Raw genomic sequence first — 19,214 nt, 5'->3', positions numbered from 1 at the left:
ACATCCATTAATGTCTTAGACTTTTAAAACAGGTCTGATCTAGTTAGAAAACACAGCTCTTTCTAGTATATTAAATATTCACAAGATCCAGACTCTGTGCTTAAAGCACATGGACATTCTCTTAGTTTCAAAATGGCCTAACTTTCTGAAGTATTGTAAATATTGCTGTATGTGTATGTTATTTCAGGGAAAAAAAATTCTAGGCCAGATCTGTCATCTCAGAACTCCTTACAGGAACTTTATAGGAACTTTAGACCTGGCTAAATAGCTTTTTGTATTAAGATTTCCTTGGTAATCTACCTGACTTTCAAACTCTAGGCTTAAAATTTAACTTGATTTTTTTTTTTTTTTTTTTTTTTTAAATAGAGTGGATCTGGCTTTCACCAGAATATTTTGTTCTTTCTCCCTTCAGCACTGATGTTGGTCAAAGTGTTTTTGTATCAGTTTTACAGATGACATAGCTGGCCCCCAGAAGAACAGCAGACCTAATCGATTCAGATGGACTGTCTACTTCATTTTTATGGTTGCTCTAGAAAGTATAACACCTCCTAAGGTTTGGCCTCAACATCAGTGTTAATGGGGGTAGATTTGTACTTGGGCTTACTTCTTTGTTGCAGCAAGTCACTCTGTAATGGCACCTCTGTAGTTTTGAAAAGGCTTGTTAATTTCACCAGCTAAGAAAACAGATGTCATTCCTAAGGTATTCTTACAGATAGCATAGCAGTGGTCAGAAGTGAAGAAGATTTTGTGAGGGAGGATTTCTCAGAATGTATTAGTTTCTGGATTTACAGATGTGGGTCTGCAATCACTGTTACGTATTGACAGCTTAAGGGAACTTGCTTCAGTGAGCAACTTTACTGGGTCCAGAGCTAAGACAAAGACAAATAATGCTATAGACCATTAACAGGAAGCAATAGAGTTGTGTCCAGGTCAAGGGGTCATAAAAATTATTAAAATCATAGGGAAACATGATAGATACAACTTATAAATTATTCCTATATTCATAATTGTCTTGTGGATTTTAAAGCAAAACTCAAATACCATAAATAATTAGTTTTCAATATATTGTGTGTCACTGCAAAATTTCTACTAATGTGCTGGTGAGTTATTCACCAACTAATTATGTATTCAAAGATACTAGTTATCTGTTATTTGTGGTATTGTAAATCCCATGGTATCTGCATCTACTATTTGAACTGCACACAGTGATTGACATTCATGAAAAGTCTATGAAAGTGAGTACCCCATCTGTTTGCCTTTTGGAATCTAGCTGTTTCTCTGAAAAAGCTGATGTTTTTCTACCTTACTGTGTAAAGCCATGCCAGGAATTCTCAGAAGATTCTTTCTGTAGCTTGGACAGCCCTGCTTTGTTACCTGAAATCTCTGAGCAATGAATGCTAAAACCATCCTGAAAATCCCAGGCAAAAGGGTCTAAACATTTTTTTCTGAATACTTGGTTAGTTATCGAGCCAGAAGTAAATGAATGCCGGTTAAAGGTATTGCACTTGTCTCCTGCCTGGTTTGCTGTGGTGAATCATGCCCTAAACACTGCAGTGCAGGTGGCTAAAATGTCTATTTTATTTTTGTCCAAAAAATAATTACAGCCAAACCAAAATACCAGCAGTCTATTTGAAAAGAGAAGTTAAAACAATGGTTGAGGAAGAGTAGAACACTTTTGACAGCCTTATGATTTCAGAAAAACTTAGCTGAAAGCCTGAAGATTCAAGAATCCTCTCAATAAGCAAACACAACTCAGAAGCATCTTTTGGAAAATACTCTTTAAAATGTAAAAACTCTTGCAAGTGATAGAACTTTCTAGAGCAATTATATACACTACACACTGGTGGCATAATTTATTGTGAACTGCAGATGGATTTAACTGCTCAAAAGGCTGATCAGTTAATTTCTTTGACTCACAAGCTTATAGGCAGAAACTCAGCAACCTGAGATTCATTCAAACTTGCATGACAGCAGCTGCAAGAAAAGTGGCAAAGGCTGTCACATTGCTTTCATATATTGTTGTTTCATCTACCATAAACAGATGTGATTTTAAACTTCCTGAGTTGCAATCCTGTCACTAAACTCTGCTGCTTGAAAAGGCAGTATTTTTTTACTTGGAGTACAACATCCTCCCTTACTGTTAATCAGCACAGCTTTGTTGCCTGAAGCAGATGATCTATATTAAAATAAATTTCCAGGCTCCATATCTTTCCACGAACAGCCAATGGGGTTTCTCTTGCTTATGTCTATTCTGTGGCTGATAGAATTTTTTTCCCCAGCGTGGAATGAACTTTATGTGACATATGTCCCAACCTGGAAAGGTTGGATCTGGGGAGATTCATTGTTATTCCCAGAGTGAGATTAAGACACAAATGAGGTCAGATTCCATAAAGTTTAATAGTTACATCAAAATTTGCAGAGATGCAAGAAAGAGAGCGAGAAAGATGGGAAAAGGAAAGTACAGGTGCAATAGCTACTACCACAGAGCTGCAGCATCCTGTCTGGCTGTATCGACTTCCCTGTATACCTAAAGACCTCTCCCAAAACCAGAACCTGGATTCGAATCCCCCCAGGGGCAAGCATCAGGCTCTTTACCATACGTAGGTCATCTCCTTATGCCTTGTAAGTATCCCCTCCCAAGTATAACATACCTTGGTCCACTGAAAGATGGTCCTTGTCTGTCCTTGCAGTGATCTGGGTGAGTAGAGGAGTCCTCCCGAGAAGTCTCGGGGACTCCCAGAGGAGTCCTGTCCTCAGCAGGTCCCACAGCTGGACAGAGAGGGTCCCATCTGGTGTGCCAAACTGAAACAAACTTCACAACTCATAAAGAGTTATAGTGCAGGTATGTTTACTCAGCACTGGGTGCACGGGGTATCGCTCCACCACAGATGTGCACACCAAAGTGGCAGTTCTTCATGGTTATATTCAGTTCAATGATACTCATTAGATTACCTCCTACCCCTATACATATTCATAACCTGTCATGTCGTGTTGTCCCTGTCCTGTCCCATCGTCGTTTCGTCCTCTGTCCCACCCCCTTCCCGCCCCCCTGCTTCGTACTAAAATTAGTTCCAGGAAGTAATTTCCATAAACTCCTCACAATTGTGTCTCTGCACTGTCTCCTGGTCGTGGTCATCAGGGGTCTCAGCGATGAAGGCTCAAAGTTGTCATCAGGTTGAATTTTTCACCTCCTCCTTCTGGCACATGTGTAGTTGTGATTGTTCCAGCTGGACGCAACTATCCTTGGGATGTTTCCTTCTTATCAGTCCTGGGTTCGCTTTAAATTCTTTCAAGATCACTGTATTATTCAAGACTAAATATACTAAAAATGAGCTGTGCAAACAAGACATTGTTTATGCAAGGTCATCTCCTGACATACTCATTGTGGAGCTTTAAACCATCCTCTTAGCAAGGCCCCCCTTAACCCTTTACAAGCATCTTATTAACAAGTGCCCTTTATCACAGGACAGCAGTAATAGCAGGAAGTGCAGTATTTCAGCAATGTTGAGACAGACATCCACTGGTACAAATGTCCACTGGCACAGGCATCCCTTGGTCCATTGCTGTAAATATCCTTTGGCATACATATCTGTTAGTCCAGTAATGCAAACATCCTTTGAGGGACACAGACCTTCACAACACAGCACAGAGAAAACAACATAGATTCATGACTGCTTTTTTGCTTTGGATAGAATAAATACATAGTAGCTACATGTAACTACATATGGTTGCCATTTCATTTTATTAGTTAATCTCTTTTACACGTGAATCATTGTTAGCAACTAACGTGTTTCACAAATATAATGGATCATACACACTCTTGAGATGCTTTATACTATGTTTTAATAATACTTTCATCTAACTTTTTAAAGTGAAGCAAGTTGATGTATATAATCCATGTCCTGCTAGGATTTTAGATAGGTTGTTAGATTTTTCTGACCTCATGTCAAGATTGCATCTTGACATCATCATGTGAATAATAACAAAAGGAAAACAAGGCTACAGAAGGAAAAAGGAAACTGAGTGAAAAAATAGTTCTAAAATTATATCACTTCATTATTTTTATTATTTCCATGCAAATCAAAGTTTCATCTCTATTTGTATGAAATTTCCTTCTCTGCAAAGTTAATTCTATTTAATCACTCTAGTTAGGTCTACATGAATATGCCACACTGTTCTCAGATACTCTTTTTTTTCCCAAACATAAGATTTGTGTTTTCTACATAGTACTTAGAGCCCAATAAGTTAATCCATACTGCTAGCAACTCCAGAGGATTTTTTTCATCTGACTCTTCCAAAGATTTCCAGTCTGATTAGTTTCAAGAAAGTTTTCATGGTGATTTTGTCAGATTTCTGGACTAAGTCATTCTGAGGATATTTTGACGTGTGACCATATGCTCATCAGCCCTTACAGAGTGCTAGAGCTCTGACTCCTAAAATCTAGATAGGAACAGAAGAAAGGATCTATACAGTTAATACAGGGCATGTGAAAACTTTTCCAAATACTTGGACAAACTCTTGCTAGCTTACAGCAAGAAAAATGTATTTGACAAAATTGTTTTAATTTTAAATGCCTCAAGTTAGGTATTTGAGACCATAGCTGGGCACACAATGATGATTTCTGCTTTCAAACTGATGACCATCTGAAACTACCACTGCTGCCATGCCTGGAAGACTCCATGGTGATTTTTGCTCTCAGTGGCTGACAGCTCCTACAACTGGAGATATGAATGCTTATCTTGGGCATTCCAGGATTTAGAACCCCAGATATACCTTAGCAGATCTGATTTAATAGGTAGATACACAGCCTTTTATTGGTAGCTCTACCTTGTATCTCAACAGGGTCTGATCTGCCCCTGAGACTTTGTATTGCACAGGTTTTTGGAATACATGCACCCTGGCACTGGAAGTAAACTGCTTGTGTTGCCATTCAGTAAGTGGTCCTGGGTTTGGCTAGTATAGGGTTAATATTCACCAGAAGTTGGGGTGGGACACAGCCAGGACAGGTGACCCAAACTAACCACAGGAGGTATTTCATACCATATGACATCATGCTCAGTATAAAAAGGGGCTAGTTAGGGATGGGAGGCACAGCTCCAGGATGTGCAGCTCTGGGATGGTCCAGCTTTGTGATGGGTTTGACCTGTACGGTCTGAGTTGTATGGTCTGGTGAGAAACTGCATTGTGTTTCACTAGTTGTGTATATTCTGTTACAAGTCCAGTTATTGCTCTCCCTTTGCTGTCCCAGCAAACTCTCCATATCCCAACCCATAGAGTTTGCCTTTGTCTCCCCATTCTCCACCCCATCCCACAAAGGGGCGGTGGAAGGCGGTGAATGAGTGGCTATGTAATGCAGAGCTGCCATCTGGTGCTAAAGCACAACAGTTCTTTTTGGCACCCAAGGTGGAGCACAAAGTGTTGGGATAATGATACATCTGACCCAAGCACGTTGAAAGCAAAATTCTGATAAAAGCATTCATTCTATTGTTTAGACAGTTGCTGGTCACAATGGTGTTGACTTTGGTCACATGGCTGTGGTATGTAAACACATAATTGCTGTATATTTTCCTTGCAGTAGTGTTTATCATCTCTGTGAAAGGGGTCCAGATTTCATTTTGCTGTACTGTGTGATACCAATTTATGATATGAGAACACCAACAATCATGAGCTTAAGCTGGTATTTGTATGGGGTCTTGCTGTCCTGTCCGTATCTGGGACTGCATTTCTTTGAATTGATTCATAATCACGCCCAGTGTTTGGGGGGAAAAGTGGGGATACTTTCTGCCACTCTTTCACCTCCTCTATTCACTTTAGGCTGGTTACAGTTGTCCTTGAGAATTTTTAATACCTTTGGGATATTCAGGCTAGCATGTTCCTGTTTTTATGTCTCCTGAATGTGTTTCAGGGTTATAAAATAGTTTTTAAGAATGCCACCGAGGGATTTTCCCCAAGGCTGATTAGTCAGGGTGGCATGGCATGTTAGAGAATATGGGCAGGCATCTAGAGAACTTCTCCCCCCAGTGGTTTGGAACCTCACTCCTGAAGGACCCTGATAAAGTCGTAGAATATTTGAAAGGAAAATGCTGTAGCTATTCCAAGGAAACACAGCTTACTGAGCTGTGCCAGGCCCTGGCCACTATCTACCAAGCACTGTTTGATAATAGGTAGTGCCGTCAGGGGGAAGACAAGGAAGACAGACCCACAGGCACTGTGGCTACCCCCAGCCCCTACAACAGGCACATCAGCTACCCAAACCCCTCAACAGGCACTCTGGCTACTCAAATCCCTGTGACATGCAGTGCAGCTGAGCAAAAAAACCAACCCATACTAGTACCAATTGCTCCTATACAGAAGATGAAATACACAAAGAAATCAGTTTGTATGATGAACCGAGAGCATGACAAGAGTAGGAGGATGAGGTAAAACCAGAGGCAATCACCTCATCCCTGTCCCTAAGTGACCTGTGAGATATGCAAAAGGATAGCTGTCATTGTCTAGGTGAGTACCTTATCACCTGTCTGCTACAATGCTGGGATAATGGGGCAGTAGCCTGGAATTAGAAAGTAGGTAGGCCAAGCAGCTGGAATCCCAGAAGAAGGGGACATTGACAAGGCAATTAGAAAAAGACACAAGCCCTCAGCCTTTGGAGGTGACTTCTGTTAAGCATGAAGGAAAGGTGAAGATGATGTAAGCTGGGCAGGTAAGTGAATCATCATGGAGTGAGGTATCCAGTACCTGAGGGAATTCGCTGTGCAGGAGACAATTTATTAGGATCCAGAAAACATGCAGTTACCCACCAATCCTGATGAAGTCCAGTGTAACCAACCTATATGGCAGAAGTTTGTATGGAATGTGTACCATGGACTAGAAAAGCAAAGAGGGATCAGCAGTGGATAAAGTGTCTGACCAACTTTGACAAAATTAAGAGAGTCTCTCTTCTTCCTTTGTCTCATCTGTGGAGAAACTGTCCCAGAACATCCATCAATTTGAAAAGAATTTGTCCTACTGCCCACCTCTACAGATCACTATTGCAGCTATTAAGGGTAAGCCTTCCTCTGCCCTGGAGAGAGAATATAGAGGGTACACACCATACACACCATGAGGCATCCTGTGGTTTTACCTGCAGGACCATGGAGAGGACATGAGGAAGTGGGTTGGAAAGTATATGAGTTGCAAGCTAAGAAAACTGCTGCTTCACTTTCCAGTGGGTGGTTCCCCAGGCTGAGTGGAAAGTTTATTCATACATATAATCCTCTTGAAGGGGTCTCTAAGTCCTTTTTGCAAGAACTGAGTAGTGACCATGATGAGCAAGATTAGAGGGGCCCTGCCACCATCCATGTGGAGCAGAGAAACAACCAAGTTTACTTGACTGCGTGGATTCAATGGCCTGGCACATCAGATCCACGAGTACAAGGCTCTAGTGGACACCAGTGCCCAGTGTACCTTAATGCCATCACGCTATGAAGGGTCAGAAACAATCTGTATTTCTGAAGTGACAGGGGGATCCCAACAGTTGACTCTACTGGAGGCTGAGGTGCGTCTAACTGGAAATGAATGGCAAAAGCACCCCATTGTGGGGCTCCATGCATCTTAGGTATAGACTATCTCCATTTAGGTATTTCAAGTACCCAAAAGGGTACTGATGGGCTTTTGGAATAGCTGCCTCAGAGACAGAAGAAACTGAAGCATTGTCCACTTTCCCTGGTCTTTTGGAGGACCCTTCCGTTGTGGAGTTGCTGAAGGTCAAAGAACAAGAGGTGACAGTTGCTACCACAAAAGTGTACTGGCAGCATATTGCACAAATTGAGACTCCCTAATCCGATCCAGAAGCTGATTTGTCAACTGGAGAGTCAGGGAGTGATCAGCAGAACCTGCTCACCCTTTAATGGTCCCGTATGGCCAGTGCAGAAGTCCAATGGAGAGTGGAGGCTAGTAGTAGACTATCATGGCCTGAATGAAGTCACACTGCCCATGAGTGCTGCTGTGCCAGACATGCTGGAACTTCAGTGTGAATTGGACTCAAAGGCAGCCAAGTGGTATGCCACAACTGATATTGGTAATGCATTTTTCTTGATCCCTTTGGCAGCAGAGTGCAGGGCATGGTTTGCTTTCACTTGGAGGGATGTCTGGTATACCTGGAATCACCTGCCCCAGCAGTGGAAATACAGACCCACCATTTGCCATGGACTGATCCAGACTGCACTGGGAAAAGGTGAAACTCCAGAGCACCTCCAATACATTGATGACATCATTGTATGGGGCAATTCAGCAGAAGAATTTTCTGACAAAGGGGCCTCAGCAATCAGTGCCCAGCAATTTCCTTGAAATCAACATCTTCAACCTGCAGACTGCAAGCATGGACCATGCCAGATGCACCAGCTCAGAGCTCTGGATGCAGCATGCAACAATCCAACGACACACATCATCACTCCTGCCCTGAGTGACTGTTATGATAGATGGGGCCCAAAGTCATGGACTAAATGAACTCAAGAAACATTTTAGAGGGATGGCCCATAGACAAAGGGAATTATATATCTCTGTGTGTCTATATATATATCAAAGACAGAAAAAATGGTGGTGATTAAAGGAATTGTTGACATGCATAGATGGCATAGAATACGGGATGGATAATGTCCTGATTTCAGCTAGGATAGGGTTAATTTTCACCAGAAGTTGGAATGGGACACAGCCAGGACAGGTAGCCAAAACTAACCAAAGGGGGTATTTCATACCATAAAAAGTAATGCTTAGTATAAAAAGGGGATGATGTGGCTCCAGGTTGTGCAGCTCTGGGATGGTTCAGTTTTGTGATGGGTTTGAGCTGTACTGAGTTGTACAGTCTGGTGAGAAGCTGCATTGTGTATCACAAGTTCTGTATCTTCTTATAAGTCCTGTTGCTATTTCTCCCTCCCTTCGCTGTCCCACCAAACTGTCCTTATGCCAACTGTTCATGTTTTGCATGGCTGGGTTCTGCTGGGGAAGGGGGAGGTTGCAGGGGTGGCTTCTGCAAGAAGCAGCTAGGAGCTCTCTGCAGGCCCCAGAGAGCCAATTTAAGGTCAGAGTTGTTGCTGACCAAGGCTGAGCCAATCGCTGATGGTCATAGTGCCTCTGTGAATCACATTCAACAGAAAAAAAACCCGCTTACAGCTGCATTTTGCCACCAGAGAAGATGTAAGGAACCATGCAGACACCAAGGTCAGTGAAGGGGGAAGAGGAGAAGGTGCCCCAGGTGCAGGAGAGAAAGATGGCCCTGCAGCCTTTGGAGAAACCCATGGTGGAGTGGGTGTCCCCCTGCAGCCGAGACCTAACATCTAATCTGAACCTGTGACAGGGCAGGTTCAGATTAGGTGTTAGAAAAAAAAAATTTCCTGGAACAGGCTGCTCAGGGAGGCCGTTCAGTCACCTTCCCTGGATGTATTTAAAAAAAAGGATAGATCAGGTACTTAGGGATATGGTTTGGCATAGGAAGGGAATGTTTGGACTTGATGATCTTAAAGGTCTTTTCCAACCTCGTGATTCTGTGAAAAGCAAATGTCTGATGATATTACTGTACTGGAAAAAAAAATTATTTGCTCACCTATCTCAGGACAAAATGGCTCGCAGATAGTAATGGAAGAAATACTACCACCAAGAAGCATGGTCTAGCCTGTCTGAAGATAGAAAGCATAGACAGACACAGTGCTACATCATTTATGTTTTCTGTAAATGTGTTTTGAATGTCAATGTTATCTTTTCTTCTGTGCCATATTAAGCACTGTGGTCTGTTTCTGAGAATCCCAGATAAGCAGCAGTGAATCCCTTACCAGAGTATTACATGATATTCAAACACTGGGGTGTTTTCCCAGAATTTTAATCAGCACTTGTTTGTTTTCTACATACTTAAAGATGCTCACAAAGCTGTAGTCTGGCTGCTTTCGGAGTGCTCTGTTAGAAAATCCCAGCTATTAACCTTATTTGCCAGCTGTGTGGCAGCAAACAACCAACCTTTCCTATAATTATGAAGCAAATGAATGGTGAACAGAATCAGAAATGATCCTGAGTGTCAAAAAGAAGTTGGAAAGGAAAATGAATTGACAAAATGTGCTGGAATGAAAATGCATCAATCTAGCTTTCCTGTAATGCTGTCAGGAAGCAAGTTCAGAGAAGAGGCAGAGTAAAAGACATTGGGAGGGGATTTATATCTGTTTGGGTTAAGTCTGTTTTAATAGACCATACTGCATTTCTTGCCTTGTCTTATAGTAGAAGGTGAGATTACTTAAACGCAGAAGTTCACTGTGTCAAAAGTTTGTTCTGCTGTAAAACTAATAATAAAAGAAGGGCATAATTTGTGAGATGAAAGTGAGAGAAAATTCCTTTGTTTGTATTTTTGATAGTGTATATATAATAGCAGAACGGAAAATCCTCAGTCCCATTCCAGAATCTTATGTCCTGCAACCACCAGATTTAAAACAAAACAAAAAATGAAACCACAAAAAAAGCTATTTAAAAATTACACATGATCCGGGAATTGCCAACATGCCCTCCTTGTGTGTATTGCAACTTACTTTGAGTGGATAGGTTTTTGGCCAGCCTTAAAGAACACATTTTCATAGCATCACACAGTAGCTGAATTTGGGAGGGGCCTTTGGAGTTAGTTTCACTTTTGAAATTGTAGGTTGCTCAGGGCAACTCATCTGAGTGAGTACTTAGTGTTTCCCCAGCTGGTTCATATTGGGAATCTCTTTATGGAGACTTTTGGTAAAATGTCACTTCACTAGTCACACTAATGTCCTTTTATATTTAGCTAATGACCATGCAGTACAGTACTGGCGATGCTAGCTGGCTTCAGGCAGCACTGTGAAGGACATGTGCATACCTAAGCACCCTTACACACTTGGAACAAGTCTCATGTTTCTAACACAGCCATCTGATAATAAAAATGTGCAACTATTTATCCACAAGTATTTTTTTTGGTTTCATATCTACAGTGTAACTGATTAAACAGAGTATTGGTAGGTCAATAAGATATACCTTTGATTATCCAGAAAATGCAAGTGCACAGCTGTATGTATTAAACAGCATAGAAAACCAATACCTGATATACCATTCAGAATATAAGCATTTTCATTTGTCCTGTCTCTCTAAAATAATGTATCCATCAAAATATGCATTAAACAAATGCTTCCAGTTTACTACCTTCATTCCTTCATCACTGCTGTTCAGTAACTCTTCAGTGTCATTTGTAGGTTTTAGAGCATTTGAATAAAGTTTTTGGAGTGTTATTCTGTCTTTTCTACCTAGTATCATTAAGAGCCGAATCCTCTGTGCTTTTTTATTTTGCTGTTCCAGAAAACAATACTTAAAACAAGCTTAAATTCTCATACTGTGGTGGCATGGGATCTTTCCCTACTTCCCATGAACACTACTTTACGTATGCCAGAAGGACAAATAAGATTGGTATAAATACTTAGGGAAGAATAAAGGATTAGTGTTATTCTGATCTGTGAAAGCATCTGAACATGTGCTAGGGTTTTCCTAAAGTCAGCAAGAGTTAAATACATGCTTAACAGTTAACCAAGAAAATATTTGTCTTTGCTGAACTGGGAGATCTGTGGTAAAAGGAGTAGATTATACCCAACCCTTTGAGAATATTTCTTTGTGGTATACCACCTCTTGCTTTGAAGAAATGAGATGTAAGATATAACCTCAGTGCCTCACAGTCTCCTTTTTGGGCACATATGTAAGCATATCTTTAAAGCAAAAGCCATCCTCTTCTGATTTCAATGGGCTTACTAGTGGTTGAAGTATCAAATTGAGGAAATAAGAAAAAGACTGAAAAAAATATTTTTAACATCAATGAATAAAATTTCTATTTTTCTCCTTATTTTCTCCTGTATGTTTCCAGAATTTATTTTAAAGAAATACAAATAATGGCTCTTTTATGAGTTTGTCATTAACACACTTTTTTTTCTGTATAGAAAAACAGTTCCCAAAATATTGAGTATGTGTTTAAATACTGTCTGTTCAATAGAGTCTTTATATCTCAAATTTAAAAAGACAAGGCAATCTTCATCTGCAAACATACATTTTTGTCAAAATGCATTGCCTCTTGTTTAGAATATTGCTTTGTTCAGACTACTAGATGGTGTAAATGTTTGCAGGTATGTATGTATGTCTGCATGGGATTGTAATTGCACAATTATAAATATTATGTTTCTGGCCAACAGATATTTCCTGGACTGATTCTTTCAGACATTAAGCCTGCCAAAAGAATGAAGTTCAAGACAGTCTGCTACCTACTTGTTCAGCTCATGCACTGTCGTAAGATGTTCAAAGCAGAGATCCCTTTTTCCAATGTCATGACATGTGAAGATGATGATAAGGTAATTCATGTGGGTGCTTTGGGCTTTGGTTCCAGGGCCTCATCAAACACATCTACTGTGAGAACATACAAGGTGACTTGACCAACTGATAGAGGAGTTTCTGGTGTTCCTACTGGAGCTAGAGCTATCTAATATCTGCAGCCTTTACACAGTAAAGACAAAACTTAGTTATAACAGGCCTCAAATTTGGAGCTCCTCTTCAACAAGCCAGCACAGGTGGCCTATGTGGCATCTTTAAGGGCATTCTTTACAGAAATTAGAGTTTCTGAGGCTTTTTCTGCAATTACCAAGAGCTGCCCTTTTGCATCATGAGTCCATCACAGTCTGAAGGTGATGACAGTAAATGCAAAATAGCAGAATAATTTTTATCTGTAGATGGTTGTCTAAAAAATGAAAGGCATCTGATCTGCAAAAAAACCCCCTTAGTCCCTAATATAAATCCTAAAGAAAAAAAGGCCCTATAAATATGAATACTGCTTTCTTAAATGGCTTTTAAGGTCATAACTCAAAATTGCTCTACATACTAGTATCCTGGTTTTTTTTTTTCCTTTTCTGTTTATGGATTTAGCCAGAAACCTATGGTAAAAAATCTTTTCAAACATCGCTTATTCCATTTTCCTTGCCAGCAGATGGCAATATTATATAGGTCACTCCACCAGCGCTCCAGAGCAGGGAGTGTGTGCACTGGAATCAGTAATTCAACCTGACTGGTTCCACCACTTATTTATTTATTTAAATATTGTCCATTTCTTGAAGTTTCAGTCTAAATCTTACTTTCAGAAAACATTCTAACTTTTATGTTTTGGATTTTACATGTGCTTGTGATTCTTCTTCATGAAAAGGGGAGAGAAGTCTGTTAGTTCCTTTAAAGCAGTTTCAGTGAAGACTCAGTCAATCCAGACTGGATTTTGAAATTGGCTATGCAAAAGGCCTTCCAGTTGTGAATTATTACTGCTCTTTGAGTATTTAAAATAAGTAACCCACACATTGTTTGAAACATAAACAATACATTACAACGTGTCTTCTGCATATGTATAAATATGGTAGAATGCACAGAAAATCCTGATACGGGTGTGCTAGGGATCTAATGAAAATTTTCTCATGCCAGTACATTTGCAGTGAAGTTCTACAATGCTATCTCTAACTGAACCAGTTTTTCACAGCTTTTGTACCTAATACAGAACAATTATCATAGAGCGTATGAATATGCTGTGTTACAGCGCAGGGATGCAGTGCAGTACAGTGATATCAGTCCTCAAATCATGTAAAACAAATCATGGCTATAAAGGCTTTGAGGCCAGAACACGCTGTAGCATGTATTTTTTCAATTTTCTGAGAAATATATATAGCTGAGCTTGATGATACACAAGACATTGAATAAATCTATGTGTGAAATAATAGTAGAGATAAAAACAAGAGACTTGAAAATGGTTATTTTAATTAACCACAGTAACTTTAACCCTATTTCAAAATGGTAGGATAGATAATATAATTTATTCCATATATCAGAATAATTCCTATTGTCTACACTCATTCCAGATTTTAAAGCAAAGAAGCATTTTCTTTTTTTAATGCTGTTTTGCTCACCCCTACTATTATGCGATAAGATTAAATCTGAATTATAAAATATCCCCAAAGATGTACTTTCTGCTATACCTTAAGTAATACATATGCTAATTAATTGTTGTTTATCTTTATTAGGAGCAAAATTGTGTATTCCTAGCAGTATTCCTGAAAGCACTCAGCTTCCATGCAAACATGTAGGACAAATGTCTTCTGCAAAGGAACAGCTTTATCTCTGTTTAGAAATATTTAAAACAGTTGTTTGGCTGGCAACTTAAGATTATTTTTTTTTTTATGGCTAACAGAACCCAAAAGATTGGATTTGAAAGCTCTTATGTATGTATGTCCACAAGACTATTTTTTATGTTGAAACAATTAGTTTTTACACTCCAAACAAGTAGTGCAATCTGACAGTTTAAAGAAAAAAATTATTGAGCAGTCTCATAATGGTTGAATGCTGGTATTACATGATCTCTACATATATAACCAGCAAAACAGGACTTGAACCGTTATTTTATCTTTCTATAGTCCATTCTTCTTTATAATCAGAAAACTTAAGGTAACAAACAACAGTTAACTCGTAAGTATTCAGGTATAATATGCATATAACATATGCTCTTTAAATGACTGAACTGCTATAGTCCACTGTTCGTTTGCTGGTGAGGATCTCATGAGAACTACTTTTTGTAGAATAAAACAGTAAACTGCTGTTCTTGTAGAATTACTTAAATAGTAATCACCACCACTTTTTACCATCTGGCTTCAAAGGATATTTTGCAGTATAGACTTTAAAGAGTGGGCTGTTAAGTACCGACTGCTCTGAAGTGAGAAATTTTGTGCCCTTTTGTAACAGCTTGCTGACAGACTCTACTGATTATATCCATAGCCAATGTTGTCCTTATCCCTGAGCAGACTTGTCATTTCATAATGTTTTGAATTGTCTTCTGGACCTCTGCAGATGTTAGATAAAAAAGTATTCCTTTAACTGTACTAAAATAGCACACCTTCTGTAAGCTTGGTTGTCAAAACTCTCCTCTGAGAGTTGGCCTTGATCCCTTTTGAGGTGAAAAGGATATTCAATTGAGGTCTCTTTCTTCCTACTCAAAGTCCTAACCATTATGTGACTGCTTTTAATTTAACAAGATTGGCCTACATCTTTCTCACTCTGCATTTAAAAAATGCTGCATCTACAAGAGTATTCTGTGAAGGCCCTGGCCCTTTCAGTGTGCTGTGGCATGGGCAGTCATACTAGTGCAGATCAGCCATAGTGGTTTAGACTACAGTGCCTTCAACTGAAGGTTACTACCAGTATGGCTGAGATGCTGCTCACCATCTTCCGAGTGCTTTCTGCAAAAGGTCAGACAGATTGTCTAAAATCCCCTTCAGATATGCTCTGTGGTAAATCTTTTGCATTGGAAAAGGCTATGAGTGATCATCTTGTCAGTTGTGCTATCACAGCCACAGAGGAATTGATCCCAATGAGGAACAGATCAGCTCTGATAATTTATTGGACTGTTGCATCTGGATCTACAAGTTCACTTAAGGCATACCCAGAAGGTCTTAACAAGAGAGCTAAAGGTAGAGAGTTAAAGGAAGGAACACTTGAGATTTGGGACCTTCTGAGGTCACGTATAGTCATTGAGAAAGAGATTAAAGAAAATTATCTTGTCAAAATATATAGTTTTACATAGACAGTCATGGAGAATAGTACTTCTCTTGTATTGTGCAGAGCCTGATTATCTTGTCTTCAAGATGTCCAGAACTCCAGGTTTTCCATCAAGAAAAAAAAATTCTAATTATTTTTCTAGGTAAAATGACGCTGTCTGGGATCAAACTGATTATTTCCTCAGTGGCAGAGACCTATCAGGGCAGCACGTGAAGAGAATTTCTGTAGATAAAGACTTAAATCCTGGAATGCAGTGGGGGGTTACTCATTGATTTTAATGAGATTTGGATTTCAGGTAGGAAGTTTTTAGAAGATGGCAATAACATGGAGATAAGATCTCTGTCTTTTGTAGTTACTTTTCTTAATGAATTCATCATGCTGGCTGTGAGCTGGACATAAAATGAACAGCAATGATAAATTTCAATGTGCTTCTTTCTTCATGTGTGCTACAGAGGAGAGCATTAAGGACAGCCTCTGAAAAACTCAGGAATCGTTCTTCTTTTTCTAACAATGTTGTATACAACACGCCGGGGACTCGAGTAAACAGATACATCAGCCGTCTGATAGAGGCCCGACAAACTGAGTCTGAGATGGCTGACTTGAACTTCATTACCCTGAAGTATAAGCAAATTGAGCGTGAAAATAAAGTAAGGAGGTTTAAAATTATTTTTACTGATTTCATAGGCTGTAAGCCAGCTAGCATTGCTTTTTGGTTAATTTTTAAATGATATTTAAATTCTATTCACCATCTTTACATAATCATCGTGTCTGGCTCTCAGTTAAGAGGAAAACATTCCCACCTCCTATGAAAGCACTTGGAGGGGATACAAAGAAAGATCTTTCTACTCACCAAGATCCTGCCCCTTAAAGTTAAACATCCTGTGGTTTGGCCTTGCTTTTGTTTCTCCAAACTGCCTGACCTGCATCACCTGTTTAATGCTGTCTCAAGGCAATGTGGTTTGCCTACTGACTCATGTCCTCTGGAGAAGCATTAATGACACGAGGATGCTTTCCTTGACATGTGCAGCACCATAAATAGAAAATATTAAAAATAATAGAAAAATCTAAAAAAAATCTTAAATGTCTGGGCAAGATTGTGATTTTATGTTGGTGACTATGCTAATAGCAGTGGACTTACTCCAGACTTACAAGCAAACATAAAAACTAACAAAGTAGAATGTTTATTCCTTACAGAGTTGTATGGGGGAAAAAAAAAAACCCAACACAAAAACCACCTTTTGTTTATGTACTTGAAAAAGTAGAAGTGATATGATTTTGGATTAACAGAAAGTCTTTCAGTGTAAATGAGATTGGAGTTTGGACCTTTCTGGGAAAACACTCGTGTTTCCAGCCTTGGAAAGTATTCTGCTGTAAGAACTGTGGCTTAGTGGAACCAAGGAAACTGAGTCATTGTCTCTCATTAACAGCTGTCTCCAGCCCACCTATTAGTGTCCTGTCCTGAACTACAGGTGGCAGGACAGGATTCCTTGAAAGCAGCACTGAGGGGGGTTGTTAAAAATGGCTGAGTCTTTTTTGCCCAGAAAGATAAACTTATGCCTGAGCCTAATGCAGATTTGACCAAAAAAAACCCCAAAACATCTAGGGCAATAAGGGCAGCTGAAACAGGAAGTGGTCAAGGAAAATGTTGTGTAGACCTGCCTCATCTATATTTTTCATGTGAATTAAATGATTATTTGTATGTGTGTAAAATGGGTAGGCGCTTGTTTTATTTTAGGCTGAAGTTCTTTCTTACTGAGAATAGACAAGTGTGGGTGGCAGGGTGTGTATAAAATGCTCAGTGTCTTAATTTCTTTCTTTCTTTAACAGTACCACCAGCTTCAGGATGAGTACTTCACTAGTGCTGTAGTTCTCTCATTAATTCTAGCTGCCTTATTTGGCCTTGTCTACCTTCTAATAATACCACAGTAAGTTTCTTGGTTTTGCCATTATAATTCAAAGTGGAACATCTTCATGTGTCCTGTGCTGACTGAAACATGGTTGTGGATGGGAATTAGCACCCAGGTCTGTAGCTTCTCAATCAGGAGATTCTATGTTGGTATACCCTCAGTCTATTACCCATTCTATTTGTACAAATGAGCCACAATTTGCTATATTATTTGAAACAATTTCTTCCCTACTCTCTCTCCTTTTTTTTCTCTTTTTCCTTTCTTTTTTCCTACCTTTTTTGTTGGTAGAAGGATGCACTGAAACCTACCACACTTATATAAGCATTTCAGTACTACAAACAAAGGTGTTACTGGAGCTTTTCTAAATGTATTTGTACTGGCTTTAGAGGAGGTACTTCAGGTGTTGATAGCAACAGGTAAACAGAGAGTTTTAACAGGAACTAAGTGCTGAAAGATCCATTCAGGTTTTCAATCCCAATTTATAGCCTGCATTGAGATTTTTGGTATTAATGCACAAAGTTCTTAGTGCATAGTTTGGCCATTCCCATAAGTTGCAGTCAGACCTTGGCTGAACTAAAGCATATATAACAAAATGCTCATGATTTATTTGGGGGATATCAGATGCCTATTGTTGAGTAATATAGTCCAGTGATTACTTCAGATTTTATCTGTTCTAAATGAAAAGGTATTTAGACTTCACTTTCAAATCTAGGAGTTACAATAAGTCGATGTAATTGTGTTCAAGGTATAATTAGCAATAAGCCTTTTCAGATGAGAATGTTAAAACATTCAAAATAAGCTTGACTCCTACTGATTTTTATGGTTTCAGTGAAAATAGAAATGGGCACAGGAAAATGCTTTTGAAAATCCCATTTTAAATTCTGGTATTTTCTATTCACAAATCACCAGTTAGAATAATACTTATTCCTATATTCTATTATTTCTAATTGAAAGTGTGAGAAACACTTTTTTAACTTTAATAATAATTATTTAAATTTTATACAATACTTTTCATCTGACGAATCAAAGTCACTTATAAAAACAATCTAATTTCCAGATTAATGACCTCTGCTGACTGATTAGTTAAGAACTTTCACCTTCTTCTGATGTAGAGCCCAGCTACAGCACATGGCAATTAAGAACAAGGCAACACAAACTGTATAGTTGAAAGTAAAATAAATTTCCAAGAATCATATGGTATGACTGTTGGTAACCTTTCCAAAAAGTAGTCACTCAAAAAATACAGCTTAATAGATTTAGTTTAAGCTCTGATCTGACAGACATACAAGCTCCAACAGAACATGACTACTGAAGGCCATGAAGATGGACTGGTTCATCACTGGGCTAGTTAGAAAAACACCCACTGAATGGTCTTAATTTCTCTTTTCCAGGGTCTGGTGTTGGTGGCTTCATACAGCCAAAGTACTAGTCTTTTTGGGGTCTACCCTTACTGTGACACAGATGAAGCTATGACCTAGACTAAAATTTTGGAAGTATTGGAAAATATCCACTCTCCACAGAAGTTGGAGCTTTCAATTGCTCTTTAGTTTGCCAAAGTAGTTATAAGTATGCCAAGGCAAGAAGTGTAGTGTGCTACTGTAATGGGAGACATTAATGGTGTTTGATATGTATCACAATATTCCGAGGAGGCTCAAAATCAGGAGACAAAAGATGTAAGAAAGCCGGTTGCTGCATACATACACAGAAAGCAACGAA

General features: G+C 39.2%; 1 protein-coding gene across 1 annotated transcript in view; it reads left to right on the top strand.

Annotated features, from left to right (window-relative positions):
- ADCY1 (adenylate cyclase 1) overlaps positions 1-19,214 on the top strand; it is a gene marked incomplete at both ends in the record, with an annotated part of 157,130 nt that overhangs the window by 110,695 nt on the left and 27,221 nt on the right. Inside the window, 3 exons of the mRNA XM_084279872.1 lie at positions 12,207-12,362; positions 16,044-16,238; positions 17,419-17,516. Of these exons, the coding sequence (XP_084135998.1) occupies positions 12,207-12,362; positions 16,044-16,238; positions 17,419-17,516 (449 nt within the window). The remainder of the gene's footprint in view (positions 1-12,206; positions 12,363-16,043; positions 16,239-17,418; positions 17,517-19,214) is intronic.

Source organism: Gallinula chloropus (assembly GCF_964237585.1).
Source record: "Gallinula chloropus genome assembly, chromosome: 2".
NCBI lineage: Eukaryota > Metazoa > Chordata > Aves > Gruiformes > Rallidae > Gallinula > Gallinula chloropus.
Note: the sequence above shows the minus strand (reverse complement) of the source record. Positions and strands in the feature narration are given on the sequence as shown.